The 15,975-nt window shown below is 41.0% G+C and overlaps 1 protein-coding gene across 1 annotated transcript; it reads right to left on the bottom strand.

The window, feature by feature from the left end:
- Positions 1-2,104: 2,104 nt before the first annotated feature.
- Positions 2,105-4,925, bottom strand: hey1 (hes-related family bHLH transcription factor with YRPW motif 1). The gene is made up of 5 exons (XM_022202324.2): positions 4,702-4,925; positions 4,537-4,612; positions 4,354-4,437; positions 4,188-4,269; positions 2,105-3,781 (listed from the first exon to the last, which is right to left on the bottom strand). The coding sequence occupies exons 1-5, from the start codon at positions 4,785-4,787 to the stop codon at positions 3,108-3,110; spliced, it is 1,002 nt and encodes a 333-aa protein (XP_022058016.1). The 5' UTR covers positions 4,788-4,925; the 3' UTR covers positions 2,105-3,107.
- Positions 4,926-15,975: the final 11,050 nt, after the last annotated feature.

Here is a 15,975-nt window from a genome sequence, read left to right on the forward strand (position 1 = left end):
TATAAATACAACCATTTACCAACACACAGCGGCAGATGGATGAAGATCAAATTCCCACTGAATAGAATCCTCAAAAAAACAAAACTGCCTACACGGGCAATTACTCATACATGTCCATAATAAGTGGCCAATACATTTACTTTAATAAAGTTGCCATTCTGCCAGTCCTTTCTTGGCTCATAACAGGATGTACACATAACAATACAACTTCTCCATAAACATAGATGAACAATATAACCTTTTGAATTTAAAAAAAAAAAACTTCCCTCAGCCTACAGTCGACAATGCAACACATTTTTACATTTTAACACATTACTGGGACTCAGTAACTCACAGTCTGGCTTCATAAAACGTACTCCAGCATTTGGACATCTGCAGCATCTAAGTAGTCAGCGGAGTGGCAGTCCTTTGTTTTACACAGTGAATTACTTAAGTAGTAACCACATACAACTCAGTAAACACATTAAACAGTTAACAAATATTGATGGAAAACCATGTAATTCATATTAAAGTTATCCGTACTGTTTTTTAAGACAGACTACGGGGCTCGTGTTTTCTGTTTTTAGCTTCACTTTGCTAGCGTTAGTATGCTACGGTAAACCTCAAAGAACACCTATTACTCACGATTTCGATTTCTACGTGGTTCAAAGATGTCTGGTGATTCTTGTCTACTTCCGTAACTTCTGCTGTCAACTTTAGCATCAAAATACCACTTTTATGGTGTGTTTTCTAAGTAAAGCCAGCTCTAGCTCCAGGGAAGCATCCAGACAGGAGGACTGGGTGCAGGTCACAGAAAGAAAAGATGGCGTATTTCGGTAAGATGGTCACCCCTCGCACTTTATCGCGCACTAAACAAACCTATCAAATTCAATCTTAGAAACAATAATGGCCTTCTACTACCACCTTGCGGACAATTTCGGGTACTAATTCTCCTGAGAGAAAAGGCAAATTAAGGCACTAACTCAAAATACTGGCTAAAAATACATTATTAATAACCTGAGGTTATCTACCTGGGTTACAAAGGCAAAGGGTGGCTATTTTGAAGAATCTAAAATATAAAACACGTTTTGACTTATTTCAGACTTTTTTGTTTACTACATAATTAAATATGTGTTCATTCATAGTTCTTTCAGTGAGAATCTACCACGTAAATAATCATGAAAATAAAGAAAACATTAAACGAGAAGGAGTGTCCAAACTTTTGACTGGTAGTGTAGGACTATATACAATATAATATAACACATTAATAGCTATAATTTCAACTATTTCTTAACATTACAGAAGATTTTGCTTAAATGCATTTGCACTAATATTGTAACATCAACGCTGGCCCTTCGGTCATCATGCGTTTCTCTGCTTCATATCCTCCACAGATGAAGAACCACTTTTGACCAGATGGGGGAGACAAAAGACAAGCCATTCTCCCTCCATTGAGTGTCTATACACTCTTTGGCTCCCTCTAACTGACCTTGTGGTTTCAGCTGCAGTGAAGCTTACATCACTATGAGGCTCTGCATCACCCACAGCAGAGCAGGAAGAGATCAAAAGAGGAGGACAGATTTTGGAGAAAGAAATGAGAGAGTCTGGGTTGTGTTGGCAAACATTCGGTCCGGTGTGTCGGAGCTGAGAACAGAAGGTGCAGCTGGTGCAGCCTGAAACGATGGCAAAGAGACAAAACTCTCTGCCGCACACTTCCTTTCTCACAGTTCCTCTCCTGCTCTCTCTCCTTTGATGCCCTCGCCCCATTTCTTTCTATTCCCTTTTTCCTCCCATCCTCTGCTTTATGCTCTATCTCTCCTTCCTCTCCTTCTTCATCCTCTTCCAACCTTCCCTCCCTCCTTCTTCCCTCCTCCAGTTCCCACGGAGCGCATGGGGCCGGGCAGGCTGCTATTGTCCAGGATATCCCCTCCTTGTTAATGGTTTCCTGTGCACACACAGAGGGCTGCTGAGAGAAACAAGCAGCCTCATCTGATACCAGGCGTCGCCACACACAAACACACACACAAACAACTGCAGGCATCAACAAGCAAACACACACACTGAACACAAAAACACATTCACGCCGCGCACACTTGAACAAACACGCCGATAAAACCGCAGGCAATTCATCAGAGCTCGTTTTTATTGCAGGGAAGTTGTCATTATTACCACAACAGCAACAACTTTGAAAGAAAAAAAGTGGAGAAATCTGATTTGTCAGTGCTTGTTTGTGCTTTGTACAACTGTAAAATATACAAACTGACAGTGAGGTTTGCTCGGCGGCCCAAAAGCAACAGCCTGGAATGATGATGTAGAGATGAATGCACAGATTTGAATTGCATTGCCGTGTTTTGCTGCTACTGTTTTGACTGATAATGCTGCTGCGTGGAACAAATACAAGGAAATAACTCAGAAACGAGGTGATAAAAAGAATCAGCCTAACATCATTCACATTAGGAGGGGAAAACGTGTGGCAAAAGCTGGTAAAAACACGTGAAGCCTGGATTGTTAAGGAAAGAATTTACTTAAACAATAGAGCACCATAGGAACATTTAGAGCTTGTGGGTAAATCATGGTTAAGGTTATTTTGACCGAGCTGGTAGCTAACTTCTGTTCCCAGTATTTAGTCAAACAAACACCTGGTTTCAGTTATTCCACCCCATAAAATGCTGTAAAAAGGGGGTGACTCTCAACCCCATGGCCCCCCTCTGTAACCAGGGCACCAACACTTAGCGTTGCACCTCAGGATAACAAAGGGAAAGGAAGCGGGGGGACACTTTCGCCCTGGAACTTGACAGGCAGCGACTGCTTGACCATCTGGAAAAGCCATCCCCAATCGGCCGACTACAGTGGGCGAAACTTCTAAAGGGCTGAGATCAATCAACACAATAAATCACTCTGGTTGCTTTTTCAGTCGTGGTCTCCCTCGTCTTCTTACTGATTTATTTTTGTCTTCTTCTATACAAATAAAAACAACAACACCAACACAATAAAAAACTTATAACTAGGTATATCCTCTGTGGGATGTCATCATCATCATCATCATCATAGAAAAAATAGCGCTTTCTTAGCAGGGAAAATAAAGTCTTGTCCTTGAGTCCAGCTCTATATGCAGAGAGTCATTTCAGTCAGAAGGCTCCTATCTCCATCCCCCAGGGTCTGTAGGGTTTCCCCACACTGGAGGTCTGGGCTGGGGGGCTGATGGCGGTGGCGGGGGAGATCAGGGGGAAGGTGCTGAAGGCGAAGGGGAAGGCCGAGAGAGAGGAGAGGAGAGGGGGGGAGAGCTTGGACGCCGACGAGGGGACCAGGGCCGGGTGCAGGACGGTGGTGGGAGCGGCGGTGGTGGAGGAGGGAACCCGGATGGGACCCTGATCCGAGTGGGGGGTGACGCTGCCACTGCGCCTAGTCTCTGCCACCAGGGAGGACGAGGAAGACGAGGAGGAGGAAGCGGAGGAGGAAGAGGAGGAGGGGGATGAGGTGGACGACAGGGGAGTTTGCGGGCTGCTGGTGGTGCTGCGGGGGAGAGGGGCCAGCGGGGCGGCCTGCTGGTGCTGCAGGAGGAGGGGGTGAGTCAGGTGGGCCGGAGGGGATCCGAAAGCGGAGCCCCAGGCCAGGTGGCCGAGGCCGGAGTGGGCCTCCCGCTGGCTGGCGTAGTTGTTGAGGTGGGAGACCAGGCGGATGCGCAGGGGGTCGGTGCTGTCCAGGCCCTCGATTATGCTCAGGTAGCGGGCGGTCTCGGCCAGGCACTCCCTGAAACCCAAACCACGGTAGTCCATCGCCAGGGCGTGGGCGTCAAAGTAGCCTGAGGATGGAGGAGAGACAGCAGGTTAGAAGGATTCAGGTAGATAGATAGATAGATAGATAGATAGATAGATAGATAGATAGATAGATAGATAGATAGATAGATAGATAGATACTTTATTAATCCTGAGGGAAATTCAAGCATCAACTTTACCGAGTTTGTACATGCAAACAAGGAATCTGACGACAGTGAATTCTCATTCTCTGTATGCAGTAATCAGAAAAGTACTAAACATAAGTTAAAAGATGAGGAGTAAAGACATAAACTAGAACAATACAAATAAGAGCAACACATTTAACTACACATGACACAACAGTTACAGGAGCTCTGTCATGAATCAAGCATTTAACAGACAGATTTAATTGTTCAGATGTGGGTTTTTATTTGTAAGATTCATGGAACTAACCTTTGCCTCCAGCAGCATGAAGCATCTTCAGATGGTCGACAGTCATCTGCAAAATTTCTGCTTTCTCCAGTTTGGCTGAACCCTTCAGAACAAATCGAATCAGTTAGATGTAAATAATACAAAACAGTTCAAATATGGTTTCACATTAGGGTATTTTAATGCCCACCTGTTTCTCGTAGGCGCTGGGAACCAGTCTGCGGAGCTCACTGAGGCTGTTGTTGATTCTGTCTCGGCGCCGTTTCTCAATAATCTGAGGAAATAAAACCGATTTGATGAGATGTTAGATTGCGTTTTGTTGAATGTGAAATTATTTGGTGGTATATTGGGCCATAAACACAGGTTTACTCACCCCTCTGCGTCTTTTCCTCGCCTGCACCTGAGTGGATGTGGTGGGAGACAAGGAGCCCAGAGGAGAGCTCATGTTCCTGGAAAGAGGTGCAGAGGTTCAGTCAAGAGGTGAAGCTACTTTTACGGACTTTGCTGTGAGGAATACAGCTCAAAACCTTTAACTTACCCATTCTCATCCGCGCTCTCCTTCTCCACCTCGATAGTCTCATCCAGCTCGCTGTCCGAGGAGCTAAAGTCGTGATTCCTTTTCATGTTGTCTCGTCCACGGTAGTTCCTTCAGTGTGTCACTTCGAGTCTGCCAGACGTGCTTCTGTCCAGGTTCGCCCGGAGCGTCTCCGTTTGAAGCGCTCGGCTTTCCCACGGTGTCATTTCAACGCTGCTGCTGGCCAGCGAGGGCGGGGCCCACAGGCGAACCGACCAATCACAGAGCGGGGTCGGGTTCGACTGACAGCGCAGTTGGCCCAAGCGCATCCTGGTGCGCTTTGACAGATCAGAGAGGGGAGGAAATGGAAAGACGTCCCACTCTGAGGCGGTTTCGGTGCCGTGACAGTGGTTTGAAAATGCTCTTGAATGTCAGATCTGACCTCAGGAATCTTTCTGTGACAACATCAAACACAGAAATAGAAATAAAAACGTTTGGTCATAGGCATTCCAGGAAATCCTCAGATGTGTTAAGTTTCCATGTATATCTTTCATAACACCATAGCCAAATGACTGTTTAGTTGTTTAGATAGTTAAACTATTTCCTCTGGGATGAATAAAGTTGAACTAATCTTATGTTATCTTATGTTATGTTTTATTATGTTATCTTATCCTGTCTTAGATGTTGCTACATGAATAACAGAGATTTGACACCCTCATTTTATTATTTTTGGCCCACCATTATCAGTTGTTTGTGTGTCCAGAAACTATGTTGAAGTTCTGGGATAGTTTATGCTGGCATTAAACGATCTAATGGCACCGAATACTTGTTCTTAGTTTTTGATTGCATCAGACGATCTTCCACAAATTATGTTTTCATGAAATTACATATTCACACTTCAGTTATTTTCTTTGTTTGACTTTTAGTACCAAAAAAAAAACGCAATAAAATTGTTGTTGAGTCAAACTTTTGTCAACACAATTTTGAACTCTGGTGCCTCTTGGATAGTAAGTCAGACTAACTGGGGACCTTCTAACTACAAGGCGACAGTACCAACCATCAAACCACTGTGGAGCCCACTTTACTAATCCTATAGAGGGAAATTAAGTTGCTACAGCAGCATAGAAATTCAATAAAGGAGTAAACAATAGGACAACACAGAATATTAGGGTGGAAATAATATCATATTAACAGTAATTCCAATATATATTTATTTATTTGATAGGGACAGTGCACATTAATGAACATATATTTTGACAGCAATAGACATAAATATGCCGGATTATAGTAACAATGCTAACTTACATTAGCAGTCCCGACACAGGAAAAAAAAAAACATAACAATGAAACATACCACAGTAGGTCACAATTAAAGGACATTACAAATACACACAAAGATACATATGATATACCGGTATGTAAAATGTCAATTGATTTAGAAAAGAAATGCTTAAGTTTTATTGGACTAGAACATATCTACCCATTTTTGAGTGGTTTTATGCATGGTTTGTGGGGATTTAAACATTGATCAGGACAAAATGTAAAATTTTTGAGGGTTGATTCCTCCATACCTTTTAAAAACTTTGTTTATCTCGTCTTGTTTTGTAATAATATAACAAAGATGGGAATGGAACACTGATTCTCAAATTACTTTCCTGATATTCAGTAGCTGGGCTGCACAGTGGAGTAGTGGTTAGCACTTTCGCCTTGCAGTGAAAAGATCCCTGGTTTGCGTCCCGCCCTTCCCGGGGTCTTTCTGCATGGAGTTTGCATGTTCTCCCTGTGCATGCGTGGGTTTTCTCCGGGTACTCCGGCTTCCTCCTACAGTCCAAAAATATGCTGAGTTTAACTGGTTACTCTAAATTGCCCGTAGGTGTGAATGAGAGTGTGATTGTTTGTATATGTAGCCCTGTGACAGACTGGCGACCTGTCCAGGGTGTCCCCTGCCTTCGCCTGAGTCAGCTGAGATAGGCTCCAGCACCCCCCGCGACCCTAGTGAGGATAAAGCGGTATATAGAGGATGGATGGATGGATGTTGAGGTTTTTGTGCCACCAGAAATGCGTAGTGATGGATCTTCCCTTACATAGAGGATCTTTGGAGAGACTTTTGACAGCGGTCCAATGGACTTTCGGTCCGTGACTGTCTCCCCCCACACCTCCTCCTCACCCTCCTCACCCTCCTCCTCCCCCCTGTGTGTCCCCCGGTGGTGATGAGGAGTGGCTGGCCGGCTGTCAGCACGCGCTGGCCGTGGGAAAGTTCCCTAACCGGCGCTGATAACCAATCAGAGGCCGGCGGCCGTCTCCGGCGCTGGAATGAATGGAGCAATTGGTCGGGGCGACGGGCGGTCTGCGAGCGAGCGTGTGAACCTGTAATCCAATACTAACTCAGCCCGAAGGAGGAGAGACAGGCAGCACCGCCGCAACCAGAGGAAGCCACCACGTCTAATCTTACCCCACAGAGAGACCTCATGCACGGTAAAGACTCTGTGGGCACTTCAAGGACTTAAAAAAAAGAATAGAGAGAGAGTCCACAATGTAGTCCCAGTCCCTCTTCTCCCTGGAGTCTCCACATCATCACCACCGCACGACTGGTGGCTCCTATAATGGTCACACTCCCCAAATAATATGACAGAGCTGCTGCTGTGTGTTTGTATACACGCAGGACTCATGTTACTGCATGTGGAGCTCTTCAGTCCCAACGTCTCCTGCAGGGACTGGATCTAAATAAGAGCTGTCAGTTGAGAGAATAGAAACATCAGATAAGATGGGCTGTTACGCAACTTTAACCATTGATCATCAACACTGAGAAGATTGTGATTTTATTGCAGCAATTATTGGGTAGACTGCAACTGCAAAAAAACACAGTCACCTGGTTTGGTAAATTTTGGTCTTTTCTGCATACACTTTACTTCATTATTTAGATTCTCCGTCATCCAGGTCACAGTAGTCCTAAAAGCTTCAGAAAAAGGCTACTGGACTTGTTTTTTGTTTGTTTGGTTTTTTTTTTTTTTTAGGTTTTTCAAAGATGTTTCAAAGAGAAGTCGAGCTGTTTTTTGCTCAATCTCCTGGGTTTACTTTTTACTTCTTCTTCATTTGAGATGAATACTATAGCTACTTTTTACAACACTATTTCATGCCCAGTAAGGTCAACTTGTGAGATTTGGTAAAGAATAATTTTTGTAAATGTATAAAACATTTATCCACCAACAAGTAGTTCAAATTAGGTCCACTTTGATGCTCACCTGAAGCATTACAGTACCTCCCTGGCCATTGATTTACCTCTTGAAATCTGAACTTAATGTGCCAAGGTTACATATTTAGAGATTTTTACATGAAAATAATCCCTTACTGAGTCCCTGCCTCTCTCTGCATCCACCTCGCTGCATCTCAAGCACACCAGCTCACCTATGACTCTGTTAACATGCATCAGAAAGATATATTGGAGTAATTCAGCCACATTCTGCATGTTCAGTCCAGACATTGAGGAATATTAACCCTCCTGTTGTCTTCATTTACAGGTACCAAAAAATATTGTGTCCTTGTCTGAATTTTTTTAATTAAAAGGAAGAAAATTCCAAAAAATTCCTTAAAAGTTTCCCTTAAAAAATGTTAAAATCCCCCTAATTCGACTAGAAATTTCTTGTAAATATTTTCAAAAAATGAGTAAAAATCTTAGTCTAGAAACTTTTTTTTTTAACTTTTCTTTTTTCTCCACCAAAAAATGTTCAAAGATTTCCAAAAAATGTTGAAAATGTGGACATCAGAAGTTTCACTGTCAAGACAGTTTTTTTCTCCACATTTTCAAGCTTTTAAACGGATCAATTTGACCCGCAGGACGACACGAAGTTTAATACAGAAAGCATTATCTTGCAAGTTGTCGGGTTTGGCTTTTTAGGTTTGTTACATAAAAAACTTGGGATATTTGAATCTTTGCTTTAAAGAATGTTAATTCAGCTTCAAGTTGGAAGTTGTCTTAAAATAACATAAAAAGCACCACATAAATGTATTAAGGTAAAAATAAAAATGTACTTGAAGGGGTCATTAAAGTGCTGCTTTAAATTGATCCAACAAAGATGGGGTTCATTTTGACTTGTATGTTTTTGATCTTTTTTCCTGCAGACAAACAGAACTTTCCATATTTCTTCTTGCATATTACAACTTTAATTCCCATGTCTGACGCACAGACGAACCTTCAAGATCTTGATCCAAGCTGAACTTTAATGAATATGTCATTTAATTAAAGTGATTTAGAAATCTAATAACAACCAGATAAATTGACAATAACAACCACAAATCTCTTAGTTTCAAAGACTTGTCAGCACCCTCTGCATTGTCTCCAACCCGCAGTGAAACCAGCTGTTACTGGCAGCACTCTGACATTTCATCCCAGCGTACACAAAGCTCCTGAAAAGAAAAACTATGTTTCAATATGTCAGCGAAGGCCATTTTTAAAAGATAATACCTTCTGAGAAATGTGTGCACAAGGCAACAACAAATGAAACAATGTTATGAATGAGGCGAGGAAATATGCACTCTGTGAAGAGGAAACATAAAACCTGGATCCAACACACATGAAAACTGTACTGTGATCTATTACAAAGTGCATCATTCGGCCTCTGAGTGAATCTCGGGCTGATAAAGATCAACAGAAAAACACTAAACACTGAGGCGTCGCTGACTTCTGCACACACATGCAGCTATAGGTCGATCCTTATCAGTGGGAGCCCAGAGGCGTAGTGGTCATCACAGCGAGAGGAGGCTGCCTTGTTTGGTTTATATGAATGAGAGGAAGCACTTAGGGCTGTTTTCATCTTATTGTTGTCGCACAAGGCTACGCTTCTAGCAGGACAGACACACAGATGCACTCCAACGTTGTTTGTGTGTTGGGAGTGTGTGGGGAGTTTCGTTCACACATGTCCCGGTACATGCAACCTGAGGCTTTTGTCACAATAAACACAGGTGTGCTTCCACGTTAGTTTCTGACTCTGTGTGTGTGTGTGTGTGTGTGTGTGCGTGTGTGTGTGTGAGACAGAGAGAGAGAGAGAGAGAGAGAGAGAGAGAGAGACTAAAGGGGGAGGAGGAGTGGGTGGGTGGGGGTGAGCCCTCTTGTTGTATTTCAAGTTCACCCAGAGTTCCCACGCTGTTATTTTCTGCCCCGGCTGTCTTTGTTCTACCGGTCTCATCACATGTTGTGATTAGTACGGCCTTTCAGGGGCCGCCCTTTGAAGGTGAGGGCCTGCAACGCCACATCATCGCCCCCCCCACCCCACCCCGCCGCCTCCCCCTTATCCTCCCTCTCCTGCCCCTCCTTTTCTCTCGCTTCAAATCAGGCCACCAAATCGAATCTCAAAACTCGAGGAGCCAAAACTCAGCGACGGTTCACCTCATGTCACTCCTCCCGTCTCGGATTCATTCCTTTCATGTCTAATTTCCTGTTTTCACATATTTTCCTCCTGTCTTGTTTTCTTGAATCGCTCGGCTTTCCAGTATTGAGCTCCTTAAGGTTATTTTTTGTCTCTCAAGCTGCCAAATCCAGCATATTGATAGCCATGTTCAAATGGGAGGCATTAATTCAAAATTTTAATGTTATGTCCTCCTGAATTTCCACATCCTCTGCCCTCTTGCACTGTACAATCAAAAAAAAGAAATATAACTGAGCCACAAGTGCATTTTTGCAGCAATTACATGCCATCAGTGCAGACATAAATCGAGTCTAGACGCTCCTAACCAGAAGGAAATGTCTGGAGTGTGAGTGTGTGCACATCCAGGCTTTGAAGCTCTTTTAAAGGCGTATTTCACCGACAGATTGACATTGGTGTCGTACGCGGTCCATATTTTCTGCATTAGGAGCGATTACTTCAGCCGTACATATTTACAGAACGGTCAGCATGTCATCAGGTGTTTAGTCGTAGCGGTTTGTTTGGATGTGATTTCCTGCAGAGAGATTGTGGAGCTCTACGTGACTTTGGGGAGTGTAAATCAAGCAGAGCTGCAGCGCTGACAGATTGACTTTGATGAATGATGTTGATATCACGTCCAGGAACTCTCAGTTACTCCTTAACAAAACAAAGTCATGCAAAGCTGCTAACATGCTAAAGCTTTCCTGATGTTCAGATTGTGGGGTCACTTTTCTAATAAATCACAGGTGAGCTGTGTTTGTCATGTCATCGACCAAGAGCTGTTTTCTTCATAAAAGTCACATAAAAGTCCAAAATATCATCTGGGTCAGTATATAATTGGGGGACTTTTTTGTCAGGGTTGACATTTTTACTGTTTTCAAGTCCTAAAATCAACATGGCCGCCTATGACCAAACACCACATGGCATTTTTACAGAAAGATTCTTCTAAATATAAATACATTTGAGTGAAACTGAAAGTCATTTATAAAGATATTGTAGTAAACCTGTTGACATGCCATAAATCCACACTTGACTCACACACTACCTCATATTAAATAACTCAGAAAACCTTGGTGTCTTGCCAGTTTTTTCTTCGAGAGGAAATGACATCACGTGGAGCAGGTCATGTGATCTGGAATCAACACACTTCCTGAGAGGTGTTTTTGTAATGGGGAACTTAGTTAAAATTGATTTTTGGACACAGATGATGATTATCTCAACTTAATAAAAAAGAACACAATCAAAACAATTTTTGAGAAAGCTCTTTTTTTTTTATTGTTTAGCTCATTAGAAAGTGGTTGTTATCAAATCTGGACGATTTTTTTAGTTGACATTTTCAGGCATTTTTTATTATTAAGTGATTGTTTTCATAATAAATAATTATGGAATTTGTAAAGACATGATCATAATGAACATAATTTTTTTTTTACTTTTAATAAAAATATATGCAAGATATATCCCATGGACTTCAAAAGTCCCTCAATTATAATTTGACTCATCTGTTAATCGGGTTGATTCTGTTCAGTGGAGCACAAGTATATTGTGCTGCTTCAAAATGGCAGAATGAGGTTAAACTGAAGAATATTGAGATGAATCAGCAGGTAAAGTATATTTTAATCCTGCTCTCTGCTTCCTTCTCGTTGGCCAAATGAATCAGATCCTCGGTGACTCAGCTGATGACTGATATTAAAGGATAAAGCTGCTGTTTTATTTAGGTTCCTGATCTAATCTGCCTCTGCACTTTAGATCTTCTTATTATGAACCCAAAACATTTTCTTGCGAAATCTTTTGACAGGAAACAGAGGAGTAATTCTTCTGCTGGGATTATTGGTTTATTACGTGTCTGTCTTGACTTGTATTGCTTGAGGAGATATAAATTACCTCAACCCAAATGCTTCAGAAATTAAAGCCTTAATATTTTTGTTGCTAGAGTTTTAGTTTGAGAATAGAAAATAATTGGATAGAAATACTTTGATTCTGTTGTTACAGTAGGGTACAAAATTCAAACTGTGTCACTTATGTCGTGGAGAAACGCAGTCCATAAAACACAAAAAACCACTTTGCTGGTCGTTTGAATCTATCGCAATATAAAGAAAGTTCAGCGTCTCTCTCAAATAGAAGCACAAGTGACAACTTTTAGTTATAGCAGCGTACACAAAGCTCTTTTTCCATTACCTCAGTAACTCTAACTTTCTATTTTATATGTTGACAAAGGAGCTTCTTGGAACCCCGTTCTTCGTAAAGACCGGAGCTCTAATTATATAACAAACAAACATGTGACGTTACTGAAAGCAGCGGTCAACTTTAACCTGAAAATACACCAGCATTTAGTTTCTGTGAATAGATAAGATCTGATATAAATAAATGGTAGCCTATGAGCTTACAAGTGAATGTTTGTCACGCTAACACAATCTCTTGACACGTTGCCTGATAAAGTTCATTATCTGACATGTTGTTTCACCTTTTGATTCGCTCATTTTAGTTTTACGGATACGGCAACGACATCAAGGTACATGTTAAAATATCATCAGTGGAGTTATAGTGGACTCAAAGTGACAGGAGAAGTGCAGAGAAGTCATGGAAAGACTTGATTAAAAAGCACAAGGCAGAGTTTAGAGACATTTTTGACTCATAAATTCTTTAACTCTTGCGTCGTCCTGTGGGTCAAAACTGACCCGTTTTAAAGTTTGAAAATGTGGGAAAAAATTGATTTTCACAGTGAAACTTCTGATGTCCACATTTTCAACATTTGTGGGAAATCTTTGAACATTTTGGGTGGAAAAAAAGAAATGCTGAAAATGTTTCTTAAGAACATTCACTCAAAAAAAATCTTTGTGAATGTTCTTAAAGAAAATCTTAGAAGTTTTACTGATATATGTGATCAATTCAGATATTTTGAGGATTTTTTTGGAAGATTTTTACTCATTTTTTGAAAATATTTACAAGAATTTTTAAAATAAAACTCTCCCTGAAGGTTGTGTAAATTTTCAGAAATTAGGAGAATTTTTTTACTGAATTTTTAGATTTTTTTTTCGATATTTTTTGGTGCCCATAAATGAGGACAACAGGAGAGTTAAAGCAAAATTAATGTTATCATGCAAATAAAGCTCATTAAACTTGTGTGAGTTTCAGACTGAACCGGGATCGACTTCCATCTGTGATGCCACAAAATCCTGTTTGCACAAATCCCTCCTACACCCTGAGTTCACTTAAACACAGATGAACACCAGATGAATGTTCACACATCATTCAATGAAAGCTGACCATCTTTGTAAAGTGAAGCAGAACTTGAAATCCTTTAGTGAAACCAAGCGGACCCAGTAGCTGCGGAAGGTGTGACCCTCCCTGAGTCATCGTCTAAGAGCTTCGGCGTCTGCAGGTTCGCCACAGACAGATGTTCATCCGCTCCAAACAATACGTTGAGCCGCTCTGTGGTGAAACCCTGCCGAGGGTGAACCTTGTTATTGTTTATAAATAGAGCCGAGGAAGGCTAACTTTGTTTCCCCTGACAGGGAGAGGAAGCAGCGGCTAATTCTGCCCCAGACATGTATGACACCCGACCATTGTCCCTCGGCCACAGAGGGGGTGAGAGCGAGAGGGAGACATTGTTAATGAGTGTCTTTGAGAGGGTGGGCTGTTTGTGAGGCAGGGGTGAGCGCTGTGTGTGTGTGAGTGTGACACTCTAGTATTGTGTTTTAGGAGGGTGGGGTCTCATTGTTTGCCCCTGTCAATCATTGTTAGTTGTCCTGTGAGTTTCGCTGACAGGCTTCTCTCCTTCACCCCTCTTGACTCGTAGCCTTACTCCCCTTTCCCACTCTGGTGACATGCTCAACACATCAGTCACCGTGCACGTACGCATTGAGGAAGTGAAGGATGTGTCGAAGCTGACCCACTGACACTCATCTCTGTCTTACCTCCCCATGGGAAATGTTCCAGGGCCTCCCCTTTTGAGACTCGGATCCTTAAAATGCAGGACAAACCGGCTGAGAAACAGGTTTTACCCGTGGTCCATGAGACTTCTGAACTCAAAACAATAACGCACAGTGGCGCTTTTAATAATGCCGGTAACGTGCAATCTCCCGCCCATATTTATTACATTTTATTGGTTTTTATTTGCTCTCATTACCTCCTCACAGTGCTGCATACATCTTGCCTCTTTTGGATATGCTGGAATTCTTAACCCCCATGTCGTCCTGCAGGTCAAACTGACCAGTTTTAAGGTTTGAAAATGTGGGAAAAAAAATATATATATATATATATTTTCACAGTGAAACTTCTGATGTCCACATTTTCAACATTTGAACATTTTTTGGTGGACAAAAAGAAATGCTAAAAAAATGTTTCTTTAAGAACATTCACAAAAAAATCAACCAAAATCCAGCGAAATTCGTTGGATTTTGGTTGATTTTTTTGTGAATGTTCTTAAAGAAAACATTAGAAGCTTTACTGATATATATGTAATCACTCTAGAAAACATTTTTACTCATTTTTTTGAAAATATTTACAAGAATTTTCTTGCCAAACTTGGAATATTTTTCAAAATAAAACTTTTAAGGGAAATTTTTAAGGAATTATTGGAATTTTCTTCCTGAAGGTTTTGCAAACTTTCAGAAATTTGAGGAAATTTTTGGCAAAATTTTGGGATTTTTTTCAGACAAGGAAACAATATTTTTTGGTGTCGGTAAATGAAGACAACAGGAGGGTTAACATAGTTTTATTTCATATGTACATTCGATTTCATCATTTTTTGTCATTAATTCAGCTTGTTTTAATGTACCGTCAAGTGGCTGCTACCTATATTTTCATCATGCCCCCATGTTTGATGATAATTAAGCTATTCTATTCTGTTTTATTCCTTTTCTGTCTCCGTCACCCAAACTCAGAGGGAGTCATGGAGAGATTTTTTTATTATTTGTGTGAAGATTTTTGACAGAAATCAGATTTTTGATTACATTTTGCCTCACATTCAAGCAGTTTTTTTTTTCTAGTTTTGTCAAATTAAGGTCCTTTTTTGTTTTTAAAGCAGTACAAAGTCTGAAGTTGGGACCTTTATCACAAGTTCAATATTCAAATACAATCTCAATCAATCTTGACTCAAAGTTCAGCTGTCAGCTCTGTTTTTAAACCAGCTTACTGTGCCACCTTGTATCCACAAAGTTCTCTTTACACGCTACTAACTTACAACAGCAAATATGTATTTAGGGAAGCATGATATCATCTGAGTTACATGATAAAGGAACATTATTAACCCTGTCTGGTAGGTTACAAAAGCTTGTGTAATTGACTTAAATTGTCCTTATCATTACCATTGCCACTTGCATAAAAGATACAACAGAACAGATCTGTAATGACCTGCTCAGACTTCTAGATAATACTGTACAGCCACTAAAAGTAAAAAAAACAACTAGATATGACACAAAAAGTAGTGAAATAAATGGAGTCTCAGATCTGAAACCATTCAGTCTCAGTGTCTTAATGAAGATATATATCCGAAAAATGTAATATTATTGCACTTGTGAGCCCTGTCTCCCAAAAATGATGTCCCTATACAACTAAACTGCATTTTTAAGAGGAACACATACTTTTCTAATTAATATAGCACTGCACTGACTCATCACCACGGTTACCCAGAACACTGAGGAGAAGCTTCAAACATCTTTTAAAAGCGTGTTTTTAACTCAAACCATGATATTTTCCTTAACCAAATTGCGAGTGAAATCTCACTCTCTAACATGGACTTTGTGACTCTATTTTGAAAGTTTAAGCTATTTTCTACCGCTCTGTCTTCACCTTAAAGCTGCAAAATTTGTTTATTTCAACCGTAACTGAAAATGCAGTTTAGTTTTAGAGCAGCAGATTTTTTTAGGAATGAAAGTTGCATTTATATTAATTCATGAAA

Source organism: Acanthochromis polyacanthus, chromosome 11 (assembly GCF_021347895.1).
Source record: "Acanthochromis polyacanthus isolate Apoly-LR-REF ecotype Palm Island chromosome 11, KAUST_Apoly_ChrSc, whole genome shotgun sequence".
In the NCBI taxonomy this organism is placed as follows: domain Eukaryota; kingdom Metazoa; phylum Chordata; class Actinopteri; family Pomacentridae; genus Acanthochromis; species Acanthochromis polyacanthus.

Excerpts from the sequence above, each read along its gene's own strand:
- hey1 (XM_022202324.2), bottom strand. The coding sequence starts at position 4,787 with ATGAAAAGGAATCACGACTTTAGCTCCTCGGACAGCGAGCTGGATGAG. Across the intron at positions 4,613-4,701 it reads GAGAGCGCGGATGAGAATGG|GAACATGAGCTCTCCTCTGG; the intron begins GTAAGTTAAAGG and ends ACCTCTTTCCAG. Across the intron at positions 3,782-4,187 it reads TCATGCTGCTGGAGGCAAAG|GCTACTTTGACGCCCACGCC; the intron begins GTTAGTTCCATG and ends CTCCATCCTCAG.